We start from the raw sequence: 16672 nt of genomic DNA, 5'->3' as shown, positions 1-16672 counted from the left end.
GTTTATCTCTATTTTTGTATTATTTCTCAAGGATTTAGCTGAACAAAATGGCGGTAAAAGCTCATTTATAGCCAATGCTCTACAAAACAGGGAGATATTATTGTGAATGCTCACAGATTCTCTAAGCCAGTGGTTCTCAACCTTTTCACCCCCAAAACAAGGTGCCAGAGACCGGGGACCCCCACTGTACCTAAAGGTGGTTGAACACAGAGGGAAGTTTATTATTGTTTGCGTCATAGTTGTATTGTAGTCTTAAAGGTGTAAATCATTGTTTTAATCAGAAATAAAATGGGTTAAAAGTGACCAAAAACGGTGGAAAAGGTGGTGAATGTGGTTTTATAAACCACAAAAATTGGTGAAAAGTTGCAAATTAGAGTGGGCAAAAACGAACAGAAAAAGTGGTAAAAGGGTTTAAAGTGTCAATATTGGAACAATTACTTTAAACTGGCAAATTATGGGCATGATAAATTGGTAAAGTGGTTAAAGTGGCATAAGTAGGCATGAAATATGGTGAAAAGAGGTTAAAAGTGACAATGGATGGGTCATCATATGCAGCATTAACTGTTAAAAATGTCTTGAAAGTGGCAAAAATGTACAGAAATGCCATTTTATGGCAGAACTGGGAGCAATGTAGCAAATATACACGTATGTGGGCTCTAATTCTTAAAAAAAAAAAAAAATTCTTGAATGCATCTGGTGACTCCAAATGGGGTCCCGACCCCAAGGTTGAGAACTAGTGCTCTAAGCAGTTGCAAATGTTTATAGATTTTTTTTCTATGCTGCACTAAAGGATTTTTTTTCTTCATTTATCAAAGTGTTCTAACATTGACATTGATAAATATTGATATATTTCTTTTGCTGTAAACTCAAAGCACCAGTAGTGTCAATGGTAAGACTTGGGAATTCCCATCATGCCGTGCTGCTTTCTGTGAATGTAATATTTTGATGAAATAAGATGAACTCGATTTGAATGACATGTTTAATAGTCCTGGTCACTGGCATGTCAGTATTTATCCAACTATCCATGGAATCCAGAGAGAAAGTCACTTTTCCCAACAGTTCAGCGCAGTATGGTGGCTCGTTCCCAAGCCTTATTCAACCATGATTTTTGAACTGCTTTGATAAAATCCTTCTTTCAACAGTCGTCACACAGAGACAACCAGCCGCTAACCATTTTACTCCTCAGGTATTGGAGTTGTCACATATCAACTGGGATTTTCTTCAAAAATACATTGTTGAGTTTTTCTGTTTAATTTCTCTATCCTTCAAGTTTGGTGTAATTTTGACTGAAAGGAGATAATTTGATTTTATTTACAAGTTGTTATTGTTCAAAGTATTATTATTACAAGTCAGTAAGAGAAGGAATGATGTGGAAAAGGTTACATTAACGATGCAGAACCAGAGGAGAGCATTAATCCCAGTGTTAGACAGTAAACCAATTCTGAAAAATTGCAATATGTTTTTTTGTATTTCCATATATTGTGGTGAAGTTTTTGTCTCCTTTTAATATTTTACAGTTTTTTAAAAATTCTACACATGTTTGGTGCCCCTGGGAATCCAAATGTTGTCTTTTAACTCACAGTTTTGGATTTTAAAAAGGGTCAAGGAGCACTTTGTTAAATTTGTCTTCTGAAAATATTGTCCTTGGTTGTTTTTTGTAGGACAAGGGTGACAGCTCAATTTATTATATTTTTTTATATATATATATTTTATTATTATTATTGGAAGTTTTTTAAATGTTTTTTTTTTTTTTTGGGGGGGTTTTTTGGGTTTTTTTGCAATATTGTCATAACCTTGAAAATTGTTTAATTCTGACTATGGCCATTATTTTTTTGAAGGTGTGGATTTGCATTAAATGCCAATCACAAACCAAGTGCCATGAGTTTTTACAATTAATGATGATCTTACAGCTGCTGATGACAGTGGCAGAATCTTAGGATGAATTGATGAAAAGTTTAATGTCCTCTCTTTTCTCCCACTATGCAAATGATTTTAAGAAAGGGGGCGTGGCTTTGTCTGTTTCAAGATACGCTCAACAAACAAAGATGGAGTACTACACATACTGTATATTCTACCACTGATAGAAGTAATTTAATGCTTTTTTTTGTATATGGTAACCAATGTATTCACCTTATGTAGGGTCACCGATTTCTGAAATAGTGATAAAAGATGAGAAAAAAACAGAATTAACGTTCTGAATTGGAGAAAAAAAGCAATCCAACCTGTTTTTTGGGGGGTTTTTTCGCTCTCTCTCTTTATTTAAATTCGCGCCCCAACATTACACGGAAATGCCTCTCATGATTTGGGACAATTTGACGCATTTACACTGTATTTTTAGGCGAAAAACTGATAATTGAACGTCTAGAAAGTGGGACAAACAAAACCAATATGTCTACATTCGCTGTCGCCGATGATCTTGTTCAGAATCTTGCTCTACGTGTACCAGTTAGAGGTGGGATGGTGTCATCATGTGACTGAAAATAACATGCAGAGCTTTGTCTGAAGTATCTTTTTAATGTGTTGGGATGAGGGAGCGGTTCAGAATATTATGACTGTTTTCAAATATGAAAAGGTACAAAGGTACAAAGACAGGTTTAGCTGATGGTGTATTACTTGAAATGGTGATCACTTTACCTGGTGGAACGTCACATTCCCATTAAACGGGTGGTTAAGGGCCTAGCATTTTACTGTAATCATTGCGTTTTTGTAAATCATCTAAAGCATATGAAATACAAAATGTATGACAGTAGTTGACTCTACTAACCATATTTAGCATATTTGGTATGTTTTTGGGAAATGTAATAGCCATTAAAGTCATCTAAGGATCCAGGCGATCCCATATGGGGTCATCAATCAATCAATCAATCAATCAATCAATCTTTATTTGTATAGCGCCAAATTATAACCAATGGTATCTCAAGACACTTTACAGTAGAGCAGTCTTAAGAACGGACTCTTCATTTTATGGATACACATATATGCATATATACGTATATACACATACATATGTATCCCACACCCAACATGAATTCATCATGGCGGCAAGGAAAACCTTCTGTTAAGCAGCAGGAACCTTGTGTGGATCCCATTCCTATGATGAACAGCCATCCACGTTATGCTGTGTTGGGTGTGTGCAGAGGAAAGGGTGGAGACAGAGTTGTTGAGACTCTGTAACTCCACACTGAGGATCCCACGGACCTGCAAGACAAAAGCCAGAAGGAGTACAGGAGCAAACACACAAGGGAAGAAGCAGACATAGAGGGAGTGTTTGAGAGAGGAATGGGACCCTCTCCGGTCCCTCTCTAACCTAAATGACCTCTCTCTTAATGCCCTCTCCAACCTCTCTCCAACCGAGCATGCCAGACCCCCCACCGGCAGTCTATGCCTATTGCATCTTAACTATGAGCTATGAGCTGGATAGACTGGTGGCTGTCCATTTAGGGCTTTATAAGTGAGAAGAAGAATCTTGAATTCTATTCTATATTTTATGGGAAGCCAATGCAGAGAGGCTAATACAGGAGTAATGTGATCTCTTCTCCTAGTTTTAGTCAGTACACGTGCTGCAGCATTTTGAACCAGCTGAAGTGTCTTAAGCGACTTGCTCGGGCAGCCTGCTAAAAGAGAATTACAATAATCCAGTCTAGAGGTAACAAAAGCATGGACTAGTTTTTCGGCATCGCCCTGAGACAGGATAGATCTGATTTTAGCAATGTTACGGAGATGAAAGGTCATGACCTTAAGGTGGAAAAAGGTGGAAAAACACTGGGTTAAACCCTGAATTTGGTCAAATTTGAAGCCAAAAATTGGAGGCCCTACAAATGGTGATTACATGTAGGAAGGTGATGGAAATGTAATCGAGTAGAATACGCATGAATGCTTTAATTTATAACTTCTGGTATGAGTGTTGATAATGACTGGTTGAAGGTGAGAAGAAGAAATCATTATTATGGTAATAACTGCCACTGCTTTGCTAAACGGCCTCCAAGTGTAAATAACAGAAAGCTAACAACACGCCGTCTTTAACAGAGCAGAAACACAGAGGAAACCAGTGTGTGCATTAGTTCCGTAGCGTAAAGTGAAGAACTCTTACCGACCTAATGTGGGCTGCGATGTGGCAGCAGATGTTGTTTTCCTTCTAACCTTACCTTTCTTACCCTCCTCCTCCTCCTCCTCCTCCTCCTCCTCCTGCCCACCTCATCCTGTGTAGGGGTACTTTAGTGATCCCTGGAATGTGTTTGATTTCCTCATCGTAATTGGCAGCATAATAGACGTCATTCTCAGTGAGATCAATGTAAGTACGACGCCCCCTCTCGCTCTCCTTGTCCTTTCTTCCTCCTCTTCTTCCTCTTCCTCTTCCTCCTCCTCTTCCTCTCTCTGTTTTGTGCTGTGCTTTCTTCTCACGTGTCTATCCTCTGTCTATCCTTCTTCCTTCTCTCTCCTCATCCTTGAGTCCAAGATGGCCGCTGCCACTCAGGGGACTCCAACGAACCCCCCCTCCCCTCCCCCCCTCAACCCCAAGCCTTGAGAAAAAACATCTTCGTGGGTTTCCATCAAAAACAAAAACAAAGGCAACACAGGCAGGGTTTAGCTTTCCTTTTCAGTATCTCCAATGTTGTTGGATTCTTGTTTTGCTCTTTTTGTCCCACTGTGACTGACAGCTCAGGCTTGATCGCCAAAACTAACCGCACTAACCGACCAATCACCAGCCTTTTTACAACTTTTCATTGGTTTCAACTGCCGAAGTAGGCTTTTCATGTGATTTTTATTTTGGTTTGTTGTTCCTGTTGACATTCCCTGTCATGGACGAGCATGACTGATCGCTGCTGCTCTTCCTCCGTGTCCATCTCTTTGCAGACTGCCCCTCTTTTTTTTTTCTTTTCTTTTGTGATTGAATTTTGTTGATTCGTTCCCTCGCTCCTTTGACTAAAACAAAAAAAAACTCCAGTGCTCATGTTTATAATGTTTGTATCTTATTTTTTTTCTCCTCTCTCCTTCTTTGATTTCTGTTCATTCCATTTTTTAAATGTCTTACGTCTGTTTCCTTTTCTTTTTCTTCTGTTGTTGTTGTTTTTTTCTTTTTTTCTACCACTTTCCAGCATTATTTTGTTGATGCATGGAACACATTTGATGCCTTGATAGTTGTGGGTAGCATTGTTGACATAGCCATCACTGAGGTTAACGTAAGTAGTCCAACTCCCTCCCTCCCTCCCTCCCTCCCTTTCCCGTCTGCCTTGCTCTGCCATTCCCACACACACAAACTGGCCGAGTGCTGATACCCATCTCGCATGATTACAAACCTTCATCTGGGCCACATTTGGACTTTGGTTACAGGAAGTGCATGTTTAGCAGATGATTGCTGTGTCTCCAAAGTCACAATCAACCATTAATGCTTGATTTATATGAAAAACTATACAATTTTCTTACTAAATCCAAATTGACTTTTTTTTTTCAACCTCCCTTTAATGCAGTGGTTTCCAACTTTTTTCTTTTCGTGACCCTATTCTTAAATCTCAAATTTCTAGGGACCCCCAGAGACTTTTTCTGTAAAATATGTTTTCTGATCACATTTGTTTTTATGTGTTACAAATACAGACAAGTAAGGATTAGTGCACAAAGTGACAATATGCGTCAGCAACTAGATTCATACTTGAGAGTATAGAAATGCAATTGTTTGACATCGAGTGTGGTATTTTATTTTGAAAAAGAAGAAGAAATGATATTTATTCCCCTTCCTGCATTGTATATCTATGTTTTTTTAATTGTGCAACATAAATAAATTAATGTTTTTTTTTCTAAATATCGTTTTAATGACAATATTTTTTATTTTATTAGTATTTTTCGACATTTCAGAAGACCCCATTTTATTTCCAGGCGACCCCACATGGGGTCACGACCCCAAGGTGGAAAAACCCTGCTTAACGTCACACCACAAATCCTTATTAAGTATTTTTTTTGCACAGATGGGTATCACACTACGCTCTCTTCAGCATTAAAAGCATCACAACCTATTGCATTTGCCAACAGATCTAACTGCATTTTCACAGCACTGGGTTTGGTTCACACACATGGGTTTTTCTTTGATTTGCACCACCCCTTATTTTTGTCTTTTTTTGGACACTGTATAGTATGACAGATACAAAGGTAGTATATCTTGGACTTATTGTTCATTTTAGGTACATAAATACAAGAAATAACAGCATTTCACTTTAATGGAGAAGTTTTGACCCCAAAGTCACCCGGTAAACGTTAGACTCAAATTAGAAAAATTGTAGTTGCTTTTTTCTCCCATCGCTGTTGTCGGGCGGACACTTGTATTGTGCCGACCCAGAGAGCAATTTGTTCCATAAATGGATTTACTCTTCATCCATGAAATTTATGTAAAGTAGGGTCTTTTGTCTGCGGTGGCTCAGAATAAGAATGAATATCTCAAGTCAAATGTTGAGTGATGTATTCAAGCTTCAGTGGTAGCGAGTGTTTTATTTATGTCGTGTAGAAAAGAGAACAGTCGGAAAAAAACGTTCGTTTCATTTGGAAGATTATCTCATCGAAGTGAAGTGTTAAGCATTTACGATGCTGAACGCTGCAAAAGCAATGTCTCACTTTTTTATATTAGGGAGTTAAACATTGCTCTAGTAAACAATCCACAACATTCGGTGCTACTGTGTGTTTATTTAGCAATAACAGAGATAGCAACAGGGGTGTTGCTATCTCCTATATCCTACTCAAGTAGAAGCACTGTAAGTTATACATAAGTCATACATAAAATACTCAAGTACAAGTAAAAAGTTGCCTAATTAAATAGTACTCAAAGTAAAAGTTACGAGTTACTAACTAAAGTTAATAAATCTTGCCACGGTTTGATTGTATACAGTAAACATCTCATATATGAACTTAAAAAGGAAGAGACAAAATCTTGCACAATTGGAACTTTATTTATTTTCTACAAAGGCATTTGTATAAAATAAAATGTTTGTCAAAATGTACAAATTTTTTTTTAAACATAAAATAACACCAATTAATTCAATTTAAATTAAAAAAAATATAGCTGCATTTATTACCTCTAAAACTAAGAAAATATCCGGCATTCAACGCTGTTTTGGCGCCATGTATTACATGTAATCTGGTTGGTCGGCTATGGTGGGATGCATTTAATTGTTGTCTGGTCATTTAATTTTGTTGTAGTTTCACTAAGTAACGGTTGGGTGTATAGATGTAATGAATGACTTTAGTTTTTAGTTTAAAAAAAAAAAAAAAAAAAACTTAAGTAAAAGTAAAATTACAGATTTAAAAATGTACTGGAGGACAAGTACAAGTACCCCTGAAAGCAACTCAGTTAAAATAACATTAATACTTGTAATCCATTCCATTCACCTCTGGATAGCAGTTCTATCTAACAGTTTATTCAGTGGATATGCTTATTTTTCAGAATAAGATACATCTATTTTGTGAAATCAGGAGTTAAAGTTACCTATGTAGCTGATGTGCTGCACTTGACTTTGTCTAATGCAATAAAGAAAACAGTTTTATTTTACACACAGGAAGTTGCACCCAGTAACATTCCCAGGAATAATTGAATATAATTTAGTTTTAGTGCAGCTGTGTTCATATACCTGTATATATATATATATATATAATACCAGTAGCGAGACAATTACTGAATTGTATTACTGAGAAACACTTAAAAGTACAGATATACACCTCTGTCATCTATACAAGTTCAAATATTTGAATTTGATTTAATAGTTTAAAGAGTTTGACCTACTAAAATGATTGCTTTGCATTTTTTTTTTCTGGATGTATTTTATTTTTCACCTCTAACTAAACGGCATGCCCAAGCATTCCTTCTTTTTCTTTTATGATTGTCATCTTTTATTGATTTGCTGCGTCAGGAAGGCCGTGCCACCGTTGTCTTAATCCTTTGCATTATCAATGCTGCGAGCTGTCCCGACTGTTTTTTGGGACTCTGTGAGACATTTTAAACAGTATCCTGTCCCTGCATTCCAACAGCCACCATAGTCGCAAGATGAAAGAAAATTGTAATGTGACAGTATTTGCCTGGAAAGACCTGCTGCTTTGATTGTAATTTCTGTGTGGAGTGCAGCAACAGGCCCTGTTTTAAAATACACTTAGCTTTTAGTTAAAACCTCCAAGCCAACATGCACCATTCAAGTGCACCCACTTTGCTGCTCTGTTGGGAGCCGGGTGACACTGGAAACATTAAAAGTTTCATAAGACGTGGGTTTAAAAATTTCTCCCCAGTAACGTGCGGGTGCTTCCCGAACCTTGAATGGTTTCTTTAGCGTTTTGCTTTGAGTAGGAGTCGTGCGATCAGATCAGATCAGTAGCAGTGGTTTGCTCTGAGCGGTGTCTTGCGGACGACTGCATCTATGCCTTGTTTACTTTCTCTATCTCTCTCTCTCTACCTCTGGAATGCCTTCTCTCCTCTACTTTATCTTTCTTTCTCCTCAGTCTGACCGTTTTCAGTTCCTCTTTTTTGGATGTATCTGTTCTCTCTGTCTGTGGTGCTGCTTGCACACCTCAAATGCTAAAGATGGGTAACATGAATTCGTCATGCAACTATTGCTTACTCTGAATGTGACGACTGCGTTGAATTACAAATGGTTCAATTTCTATCAGAATTGGATTTCATTGTAATGTAAATGAAATGAAATGAAATGTAAAATATTGAGTAAATAAACGTTCTGACCTGAGTAAGAATGTTCCCATGACTCACATGTTGCCCATCAGAATGTCTATGTTGATTATTTTTTTTTGCTCGAAAAAAAACAAAAAAACTGATGCAATGTGAGAAAACTGCACAAGTTGTTGATTTACACATTCAGACTGTAGAATTAGATCAACTTACACTCAGCTCACCTTTTTATCACACAGAAATACACAGACTGTGTTTGAAATGGCTACTAAAATACTACTCGTACTAAATGAGTATGTATGCGTTCATATTAGATAGCTTGTATGCGAGAAATACCCGGATGTATACTATATCGGGACGTTTTTGAAGTATGCACGGTGGGCACACTCGTCATACTTCCCCATGATGCATTGTGAGCGGAATGTGAAATTGTCCTGGCACCAGTTTCAAGCTAAAAATCAAACATCCTCTTTTCAAAACAAAAGCATCTCTTCTTGTCTTCCATTATTTTTTTAATGCTTTCATAAATAGGGCTCTTGTTTTGAAGTTAACCAGAAGTTTAGTCAGTAACACAATGGCGGGTCTCTGAAAATCTCTGAAATGTCGCCATGAAATGAGTTTCATGGATCAAATGTCCAGATGCTTTCATAACTTTCGAAGGTGGAGAATCAACAGAGATATTTATATCATCGTTGTAGGTTTGAAATGCATCTTGGGAAACTTGGAAGTATACTTCAGTGGGAACAACCATCATCCTAATCCTCCTAACCATATTTAGTAGTAGTAGTTTATAGTAAACAGTATATACTCGTTGAATGTGTAGTGCATAGTCCCGAATGTGCCATTTCGAACACAGCCACTATCTCTTTAAACTCATTAAGATAAACTTTCTTACTTAGCTCTTTCCTAAATTCTCTGATTCCTTCCTTTTTTTCTACCTTCCAGCACTTTTCACGTCAGGCTGAAACTATTACTTTATTACTTCCTTATCTTTCTCATTTAGCTAGTTTCCTATTTTTAAGTTCTGCACCGTAACTTTTTCCAATTCCCGTTTTTAATCTTGCAATTGTTCAAGTCACTTGTTGCTTTTTTATGTATATCTTAGACACTCCGGTATGCAGGTGTGTGAGGCCCTGTTACAAACACTTAAAATGTTCAGATCCTCACTTACAGTAACTAAGTGTTTTAACAGGGTCAACACCATAAAGCATGTCCTGAGTCATAGATTAATGATTTGTTATTCTAACATCCCCCCCCCCCCTCGTCTTAACCATTACAAGGGATTAATTGTGAATGCCTCTATGATGCACATGTAGTCCGTGGGCTTCATAGAGGAATCCACAAATCTTTTGGCTGTTCTAGTCATGACTCATCTTTGACTTTGACCTGAAATTCATAGATATAAAAATACCAGTTTTGATGAGTCAGTCTATTCCACCTTGACTTGGATTGAAGCTCTTTATGGTCAAAGGTAATGGAAGTGACTAAAGATGCCCTTTGTTGGACACAAACTGGCTTTATTGACTGCTAATAATAGCTTCAGCCAGTACGAGAAAAAATAGTTAGCCGAAGGCTACATTCACACTGCAGGCTAATGCGACCCAAATCCAATCTTTTTGCCCATATGCGACCTGTATCCGATCTGTTAAAGACATTCTGAACAGCACAACTCAGATTTTTCAAATCTGGCCCATGTCACTTTCACATGTGGTCATAAATTTGATACGCATCATAAGTCTGAGTCCCAGAAGAAGCAGCGTGGAAAAATCCATATCCCACCACTGTTGACTCCGACTCGGCATCCAAACACTCTGCTGTAAAGACGGAGCAGCCATTACACTGCAAACGATAAACCTGGCTCTCTTCTTTTTCAGTCTCTTTAAAGTTATGAAGTGCTGACTTCAGTTGGAAAGAAAATGTCTCAGTGCGACACATTCCTACACTGGTAGCCTCTATATTTACTTCCGTAAACACCTTACATGCGTGCGGGGTCACCTTAGGTCCTCTTCTGCGCATTCGGGTCACTTCAGGGTCGCATTCCGTTCATACTCTAACGTGATTGAAGATGCATTTAATATGTAACATGAACGATCACACAAAAATAATCAGATTTTTTTGAAAATCTGAAATGTGCATTAAGACCTGCAGTGTGAAAGTAGTGCAAGATAGGCCTCACTTTTCACCTTGTCACACTAAGTCCCAGGAGTTCAAACCACAATAGTCCTACTTCACTCTTGCACTTTCACAGCAATTTATTAACACATCCAATATTGTAGAGTTCCTGCATGTATTTTATTCCACTTTAGTAACCAAAAGTGGTTAAATGGTAATTAAATTCTATACATACAGTTTCTGACACACACGCACAGAGGCGCTACTCTGGTGTTGATCTTTGTTACCTTTCCTTAAAGCCAGCTGACTCCTCCTCGTCCTCGTCCTCCTCCTCTTCGTCCTCCTCTTCTTCCTCCTCCTCCTCCTCCTCCTCCTCCTCTCCTCACCCCCCTGTGGTAAGACCAATGGTACGCTCAGACGGTAACCTCGCCCGCCTCCTTGTATACCTCCTCTACCACCCTTTTCTGTCCTCTCATGTCTCCCCTATGCTTTGCCATCCACGATCTGATCCAAAACTCTCAGCTACTTGATCACCCATGCTGGTATCTTTGTGCAGCATGTTCGCAGTGATATCTCTGTCTTTGTTTGTGTGTAACTTCGGTGAAGGACACTGTATTGTGCAGGTCTAATATTAATGGGTTATTATTGTGACCTTCCTATAAGTGGCTATCGATGTTGTCCTCGCGGCCTCTGCCTCTCATCACTGCCACCGCTTGCATACTCTTCTAATGGGTGTGGTATCTTTCCACATAGATATATGCCATCTTGGCCCAAGCTGTCATTCTACTCTCTCCTTTTCTTTCCACTCCTCTCCACTCGCTCTCATCTATCCGTCCTTCTCTTCTTCCATTTTCAGCATTTACCAGTAATCGTCGTGTTTGTTTTATTCGAGTTGTCTGTTGGGCTCGTACATCTTTCAGCTTCTTTCATTTTCTCACTCTCTTTCTTTGTCTGTCACTGTTACTGTAAAACTTCTCCTCTTGACTCCTCCTCCTTCCCACTGTCTCAATGGTTTAGTGGTGCCCCCTGTGGTCAAAGTGTGCTATGACATGCAGTTCAAGGTTTTTAACCCACGCACCTCAATAAGGATGCGTCATTCCAAGCATATCTGTCAATGGAGTTTGAGACAACTCATCGCTAGAGTTACTAGTCAGCACTAGTTTAGAATTATTATTGTTTAAATTCAAAGAGCTTATAATATTCCTGCATGTTTCAGTAATTTTAGTTACCAGATCAAGAAAAGTAACAAATGACATCTGTTGTCCCAAACTGCTTTAAGATGTGCAAAGAATGGGGCTCTCTTTGTAGGAGCGCACAGTGTGTGTATTTTTCTGTGGGATTAATGTCAAACTGTAGAATTGCTGACTTCTTGGAAAAACACAAATGGCAAGAGAGGTCGGAAAAAGCTGATGTCATCTATTTTTGGTCTGGTGCTGTATGAATATATTCTGGTAGTAGTAGTAGTAGTAGCAGTCAAACCATTCAGTGACTGTGATGCATTCATGTTCATGTTTGTGGTTTTGGTGGTTTAAGTTTTACCAGCTTAGATTTTAAAGCTGTCACAGTGGGTTTTGTAATTTGATTTAATTTAATTCCGGATTCCCATGTCAATGTGGTTTCTGTAGCGAAATAAAATGAGTCAGTTGATTGCGTCCCTAACTGAGTGCTCAACTGTTTTATTACTTGCACTCGACTGCACACAAATCGGCAGTTGTTTTTTGGGATTTTTCGGCCCAGAGAAGGAGCAACCACAGCATGAATAAATAAATCTGTATTAGCACTAGCTGAATATTTCATGAATTGTAAAGTTTTTCCCTGTGGATGAGGACTGGCACGATATACAGGTTGTTTTATTATTATCAAAACTCCCTACCTTGCACTTTAGAACTTGGCCGAGGTGTGTGTTGAATTAAAAGCGAAGCTAAAGGCTGAAAGGTTTTTCTGGAATGGTGCAAGCAGAGGGCTAACAGCAGGGTTGGGGTCAATTATAATTGTAATCACATAATTGGTAATGAATTACAGTGATGGCGTACTTATAATTGTAACTGTATTTGAAATCCTCTTTTGCTGTTGTAATCAAATTAGAATTGTTATGGATTTCTGATAATTGACTTTGTAATTGTAATTGGCATGAACATTAAAAACAATTTAGCTAAACACAAAACTGGGGAACCATGTTAGAGTTCTATGGATTACACATATGTAGTTAACAATCATTAAAATATGTGGTTTTACCAATACATTTTAGTTGAAGATTATGGATAAGGAAGTCTAACAAGTTGACCAAGAGATGAAAAACAAATGAAATTATATATATGTATATATATATATATATATATATATATGTGTATATATATAGTGTATTTTACAGCTGATTTAAGACATGGGTCAAAACCCAACTGCTATCATAAGCTCATAAGAGATGCTAACAGAAAGCTAACATAAGAGGAAGGTTACGTTTCATGGGGTTATTTAATAAAGGCTCAGTAATTGTGATTAAATGAATTGTAACATTAGTAAATGAGAACATAATTGTAATTGACTTACAGTGGAAATATAGTAATTTGAATTTGAATTGTATTTGGAAAAAATTCCAGTCACCGTAATCATAATTTAATTGTAATTGAACATGGATAATTGAAGACGTAATTGTAATTTAACCCCAACCCTGATTGATGCATTGAATAGCTCTACAGTATTGTTTAAAATATCTTTAGATTGATCTAGCGTCCAGGCTTATCCAGCAAGCTAGGGTAATTGAAACTGGAATGAGTCCTCAAGAAAAGTTTATTTCCATGGTTACGAAAGGACTACAGCTTTGGAGTCCATCGTGTCAGTATTTGAGGGCATTAGTAAGAGGATATTGGCCTATCAGATGGTGTGTTTGGAACAGAGTCTAGACGAGGCTGTTTTTTGATTAGTTGAGTTCTTTGTGGCCAAGTGTTTTTTCCATGAAGTCACAATAAAAGCATGACTGCCCGATTCTCTCCCAGATCTCTTGTGTCAGTTGATTTTGATGGGATTTTATAGGACGCAAATTTCCATTTATTAACTCAGTTTGTGTGTGTGTGTGTGTGTTTGTGTGTTTGTGTGTGTGTGTGCATATGGTATGCATATTTACCTGCACGTATGTGTGGATGGAATATGCATACAAATGTGTGTCTATACATGCATGCGTGTGTGTTTTTGTGTGTTCCTGTGTGCCATGCTGTGTATGAATGTGTGGATGCGTGCCCTTTCCTTACATATCTGCATGTTTTCCCATGCGTCCTGTGTTTTTTTTTAATAAAAAACACCAAACCCCACCAAAAGGGACTGCAGAACTCTGAAGAGAACGCCAGGATCTCCATCACCTTCTTCCGGCTGTTCCGCGTGATGAGGCTGGTGAAGCTGCTGTCTCGCGGGGAAGGGATTCGGACCCTGCTGTGGACCTTCATCAAATCCTTCCAAGTGAGGGGAGAACCGGACACAACATGCTAGAAAATGGGGGGTAGGGTAGAGGTAGAGGGAAAGTGGAGCTTTAGCCCCTCTGTAACCAAGATTTGTTTAATAATGTCCCTCAACCTCAACAAAATTAGACATAACAACCCTAATAAACATATTTTTATTTTACTATCGCTACAGAAATAGAAGTAATTGTGATGTTACAGGCCTGTATATTCATTATTACCTTTCAATGCAAACTCTTGTGCAACAATATAAAAAAAATGAACAATGAAAATCAATGGTGTCCTTGCTAAAGTTATAGAATATCATTTTTAACGCTGCTACCCACAATATCTTTTTTATTAGATTAAATCATATTGTATGCCTCATAGATTGATTTCTTGTTTTTTTTTTTAGTTGGCTTGACACCATTTTTGTTCTCGTTTGTTTCCAGTATTCTTCGTTATGTCAGAATGAAGTAAAAACACATCTATGCATCTGTCTCCATGACTCCACATCCCACAATGCAATAGGCAGAAATGTCAACAAGTGGAGTGTTTATGGTGGAGATGGAAAAAAACTAACTTAAGCTGCATTTTCAACCTATTTCCTTTTTTTTTGGAGTGAATAATGTAAAATACATTGATCTATGAGGTATACATACAGAAGTGGATTTGGGCCAATTTTGATGGAGAAAATAATTTTGGGCAAATCAAGAATAAAGTAAAAATGTCGAGATTAAAGTAGAATTTTCGAGAGTAAAAAATTAAAGTTGAAAAATAAGATTAAAGTCAAAATTTTGACAATGAACTCAACAACAAACAGCAGATCTTTGCCGTCTACAAAATGCTGTGTATTGTTGAATGCATTTAAGTATACTTCAAAGAGATGCTTTCTTTTTTAGCTCATGAACACAGCGTTCTAACCTCTTTAAGGACTTTGAAGAGATATTGGCAAAAACTTCCAATGTTTACAAGCAAGTTTGGAAGAGGTGACAGATTTGGGCCAGTTTTGATGGAGACTGTTGTCATATATGGTGAAATAGCTCTAGTCAGCTTCCGTAGATTTGAGTTACTTTTTAGCAACTTTACCAACTTTTATCACGGTATTATATTCTGAGTTTATTTGCGAAATTTCGACTTTTATCTCGACATTTCGACTTTATTCTTGATTTCCCCAAAATCAGTTCCTCCATCAAAATTGGCCCTAATCTGCTTACGTACATACACAATTATTTTATCTCATAAAATAATTATCAAGGGTAGCAGCTTTAAAGTAATGGAACATAGTTTAAGGTTTGACTTAACTTTTTCAACCTGAGACACAAGGGCTGTAAGTTGCCGCTTCTCTGATACCAACATTCTCACATGCTATCATCTGTTTCTTTACCTCAGCCTTCTCTAGGTGAACCTTTGGCTTACTCAAAAAGTCAGTTATGTATATGAAAGAGTAATTTAAACATATTTGAGGCAGCTTGAGTCTTACAGTAGAAAAAGGAAAAAGACACGAGATACAGTGACAAACTTCTCTTCTGCATCTTTGCTCTTCCTCTTTCACATCCTCTCTCTCCAACATCCAACATCCTCCTTACTAACCCCTTAGCGAATATTGATTCCCTCAAAGAGAGTTAAGCAGCAGATAAGTTTTAATAAGTGCACTCCACCAAAAATGAATAATTTGATAAAGGATTGTTGCAAAATTGGGATAATCTGCTTTCCCTTGTGTGTTAGCGGAGAGGGGCCACTTCCATGTGACACGCAGCACTTAGTCATAACATGGATAATGAAGAAAAACCCCGATTGGTGTATGAGAGGGTTTGTTGTTGCTTAAACATTCCCATTTTTAATTAACCATTGGCATCTGGCCCTTCTTCTGCAGACACAGGGGTAATATTAGCCTGAAGCAGAGACACTCAAAGACTTGTTTTTCATGTGTACAGACTGAATAACTACTTCTGACCTAGTTTGATCGGGTTGTTTTTGGTGTTGTGCCACACTGGACTGCAGATAGATTTACTTTCATTCATTCTCGAAGAAATTTGGAACTGAGAGCTAACATCTGTCGCTGGTGTGAATGAAAGTAAAGAGACTGGATAACATTGTTGACATGTCGCTGACGTTTTTTCTTCTCTTCAGGCCCTGCCATACGTAGCTCTGCTTATAGTGATGCTCTTCTTCATATACGCTGTGATCGGCATGCAGGTAAGCCATGGCTAACTCCCTCTTTCTTTTTTTCCTTCCCTGCGTCTTGTCTTCTCTCCTTTTTTCTCTGTAGCAAGTCTTCCTGCTGTGTGTGTCCTCCTGGAGACTCTACATCATATAGTCCGACTTCGTCTTTTGTCTCTCTCTGCCTGCCCTTCCTCTTCCTCCTCCTCCTCTTCCTCTTCCTTCTTCAAGCTGTTTGTCTTGTTTCTTTCACGGATGATGAAAGGGAGATAGATTGATGTGATTGGCCTCTAACTCTGATTGACCCGCTTCTTTT

General features: G+C 38.0%; 1 protein-coding gene across 1 annotated transcript in view; it reads left to right on the top strand.

The window, feature by feature from the left end:
* The window catches only part of cacna1c (calcium channel, voltage-dependent, L type, alpha 1C subunit), a 192323-nt gene that overhangs the window by 151948 nt on the left and 23703 nt on the right, over window positions 1-16672 (top strand). The window contains exons 32-35 of the mRNA XM_028450528.1: window positions 4208-4291; window positions 11065-11172; window positions 14078-14215; window positions 16327-16392. Of these exons, the coding sequence (XP_028306329.1) occupies window positions 4208-4291; window positions 11065-11172; window positions 14078-14215; window positions 16327-16392 (396 nt within the window). The remainder of the gene's footprint in view (window positions 1-4207; window positions 4292-11064; window positions 11173-14077; window positions 14216-16326; window positions 16393-16672) is intronic.

Source organism: Gouania willdenowi, chromosome 6 (assembly GCF_900634775.1).
Source record: "Gouania willdenowi chromosome 6, fGouWil2.1, whole genome shotgun sequence".
NCBI lineage: Eukaryota > Metazoa > Chordata > Actinopteri > Blenniiformes > Gobiesocidae > Gouania > Gouania willdenowi.
This window is presented reverse-complemented; position numbering and strand designations above follow the sequence as displayed.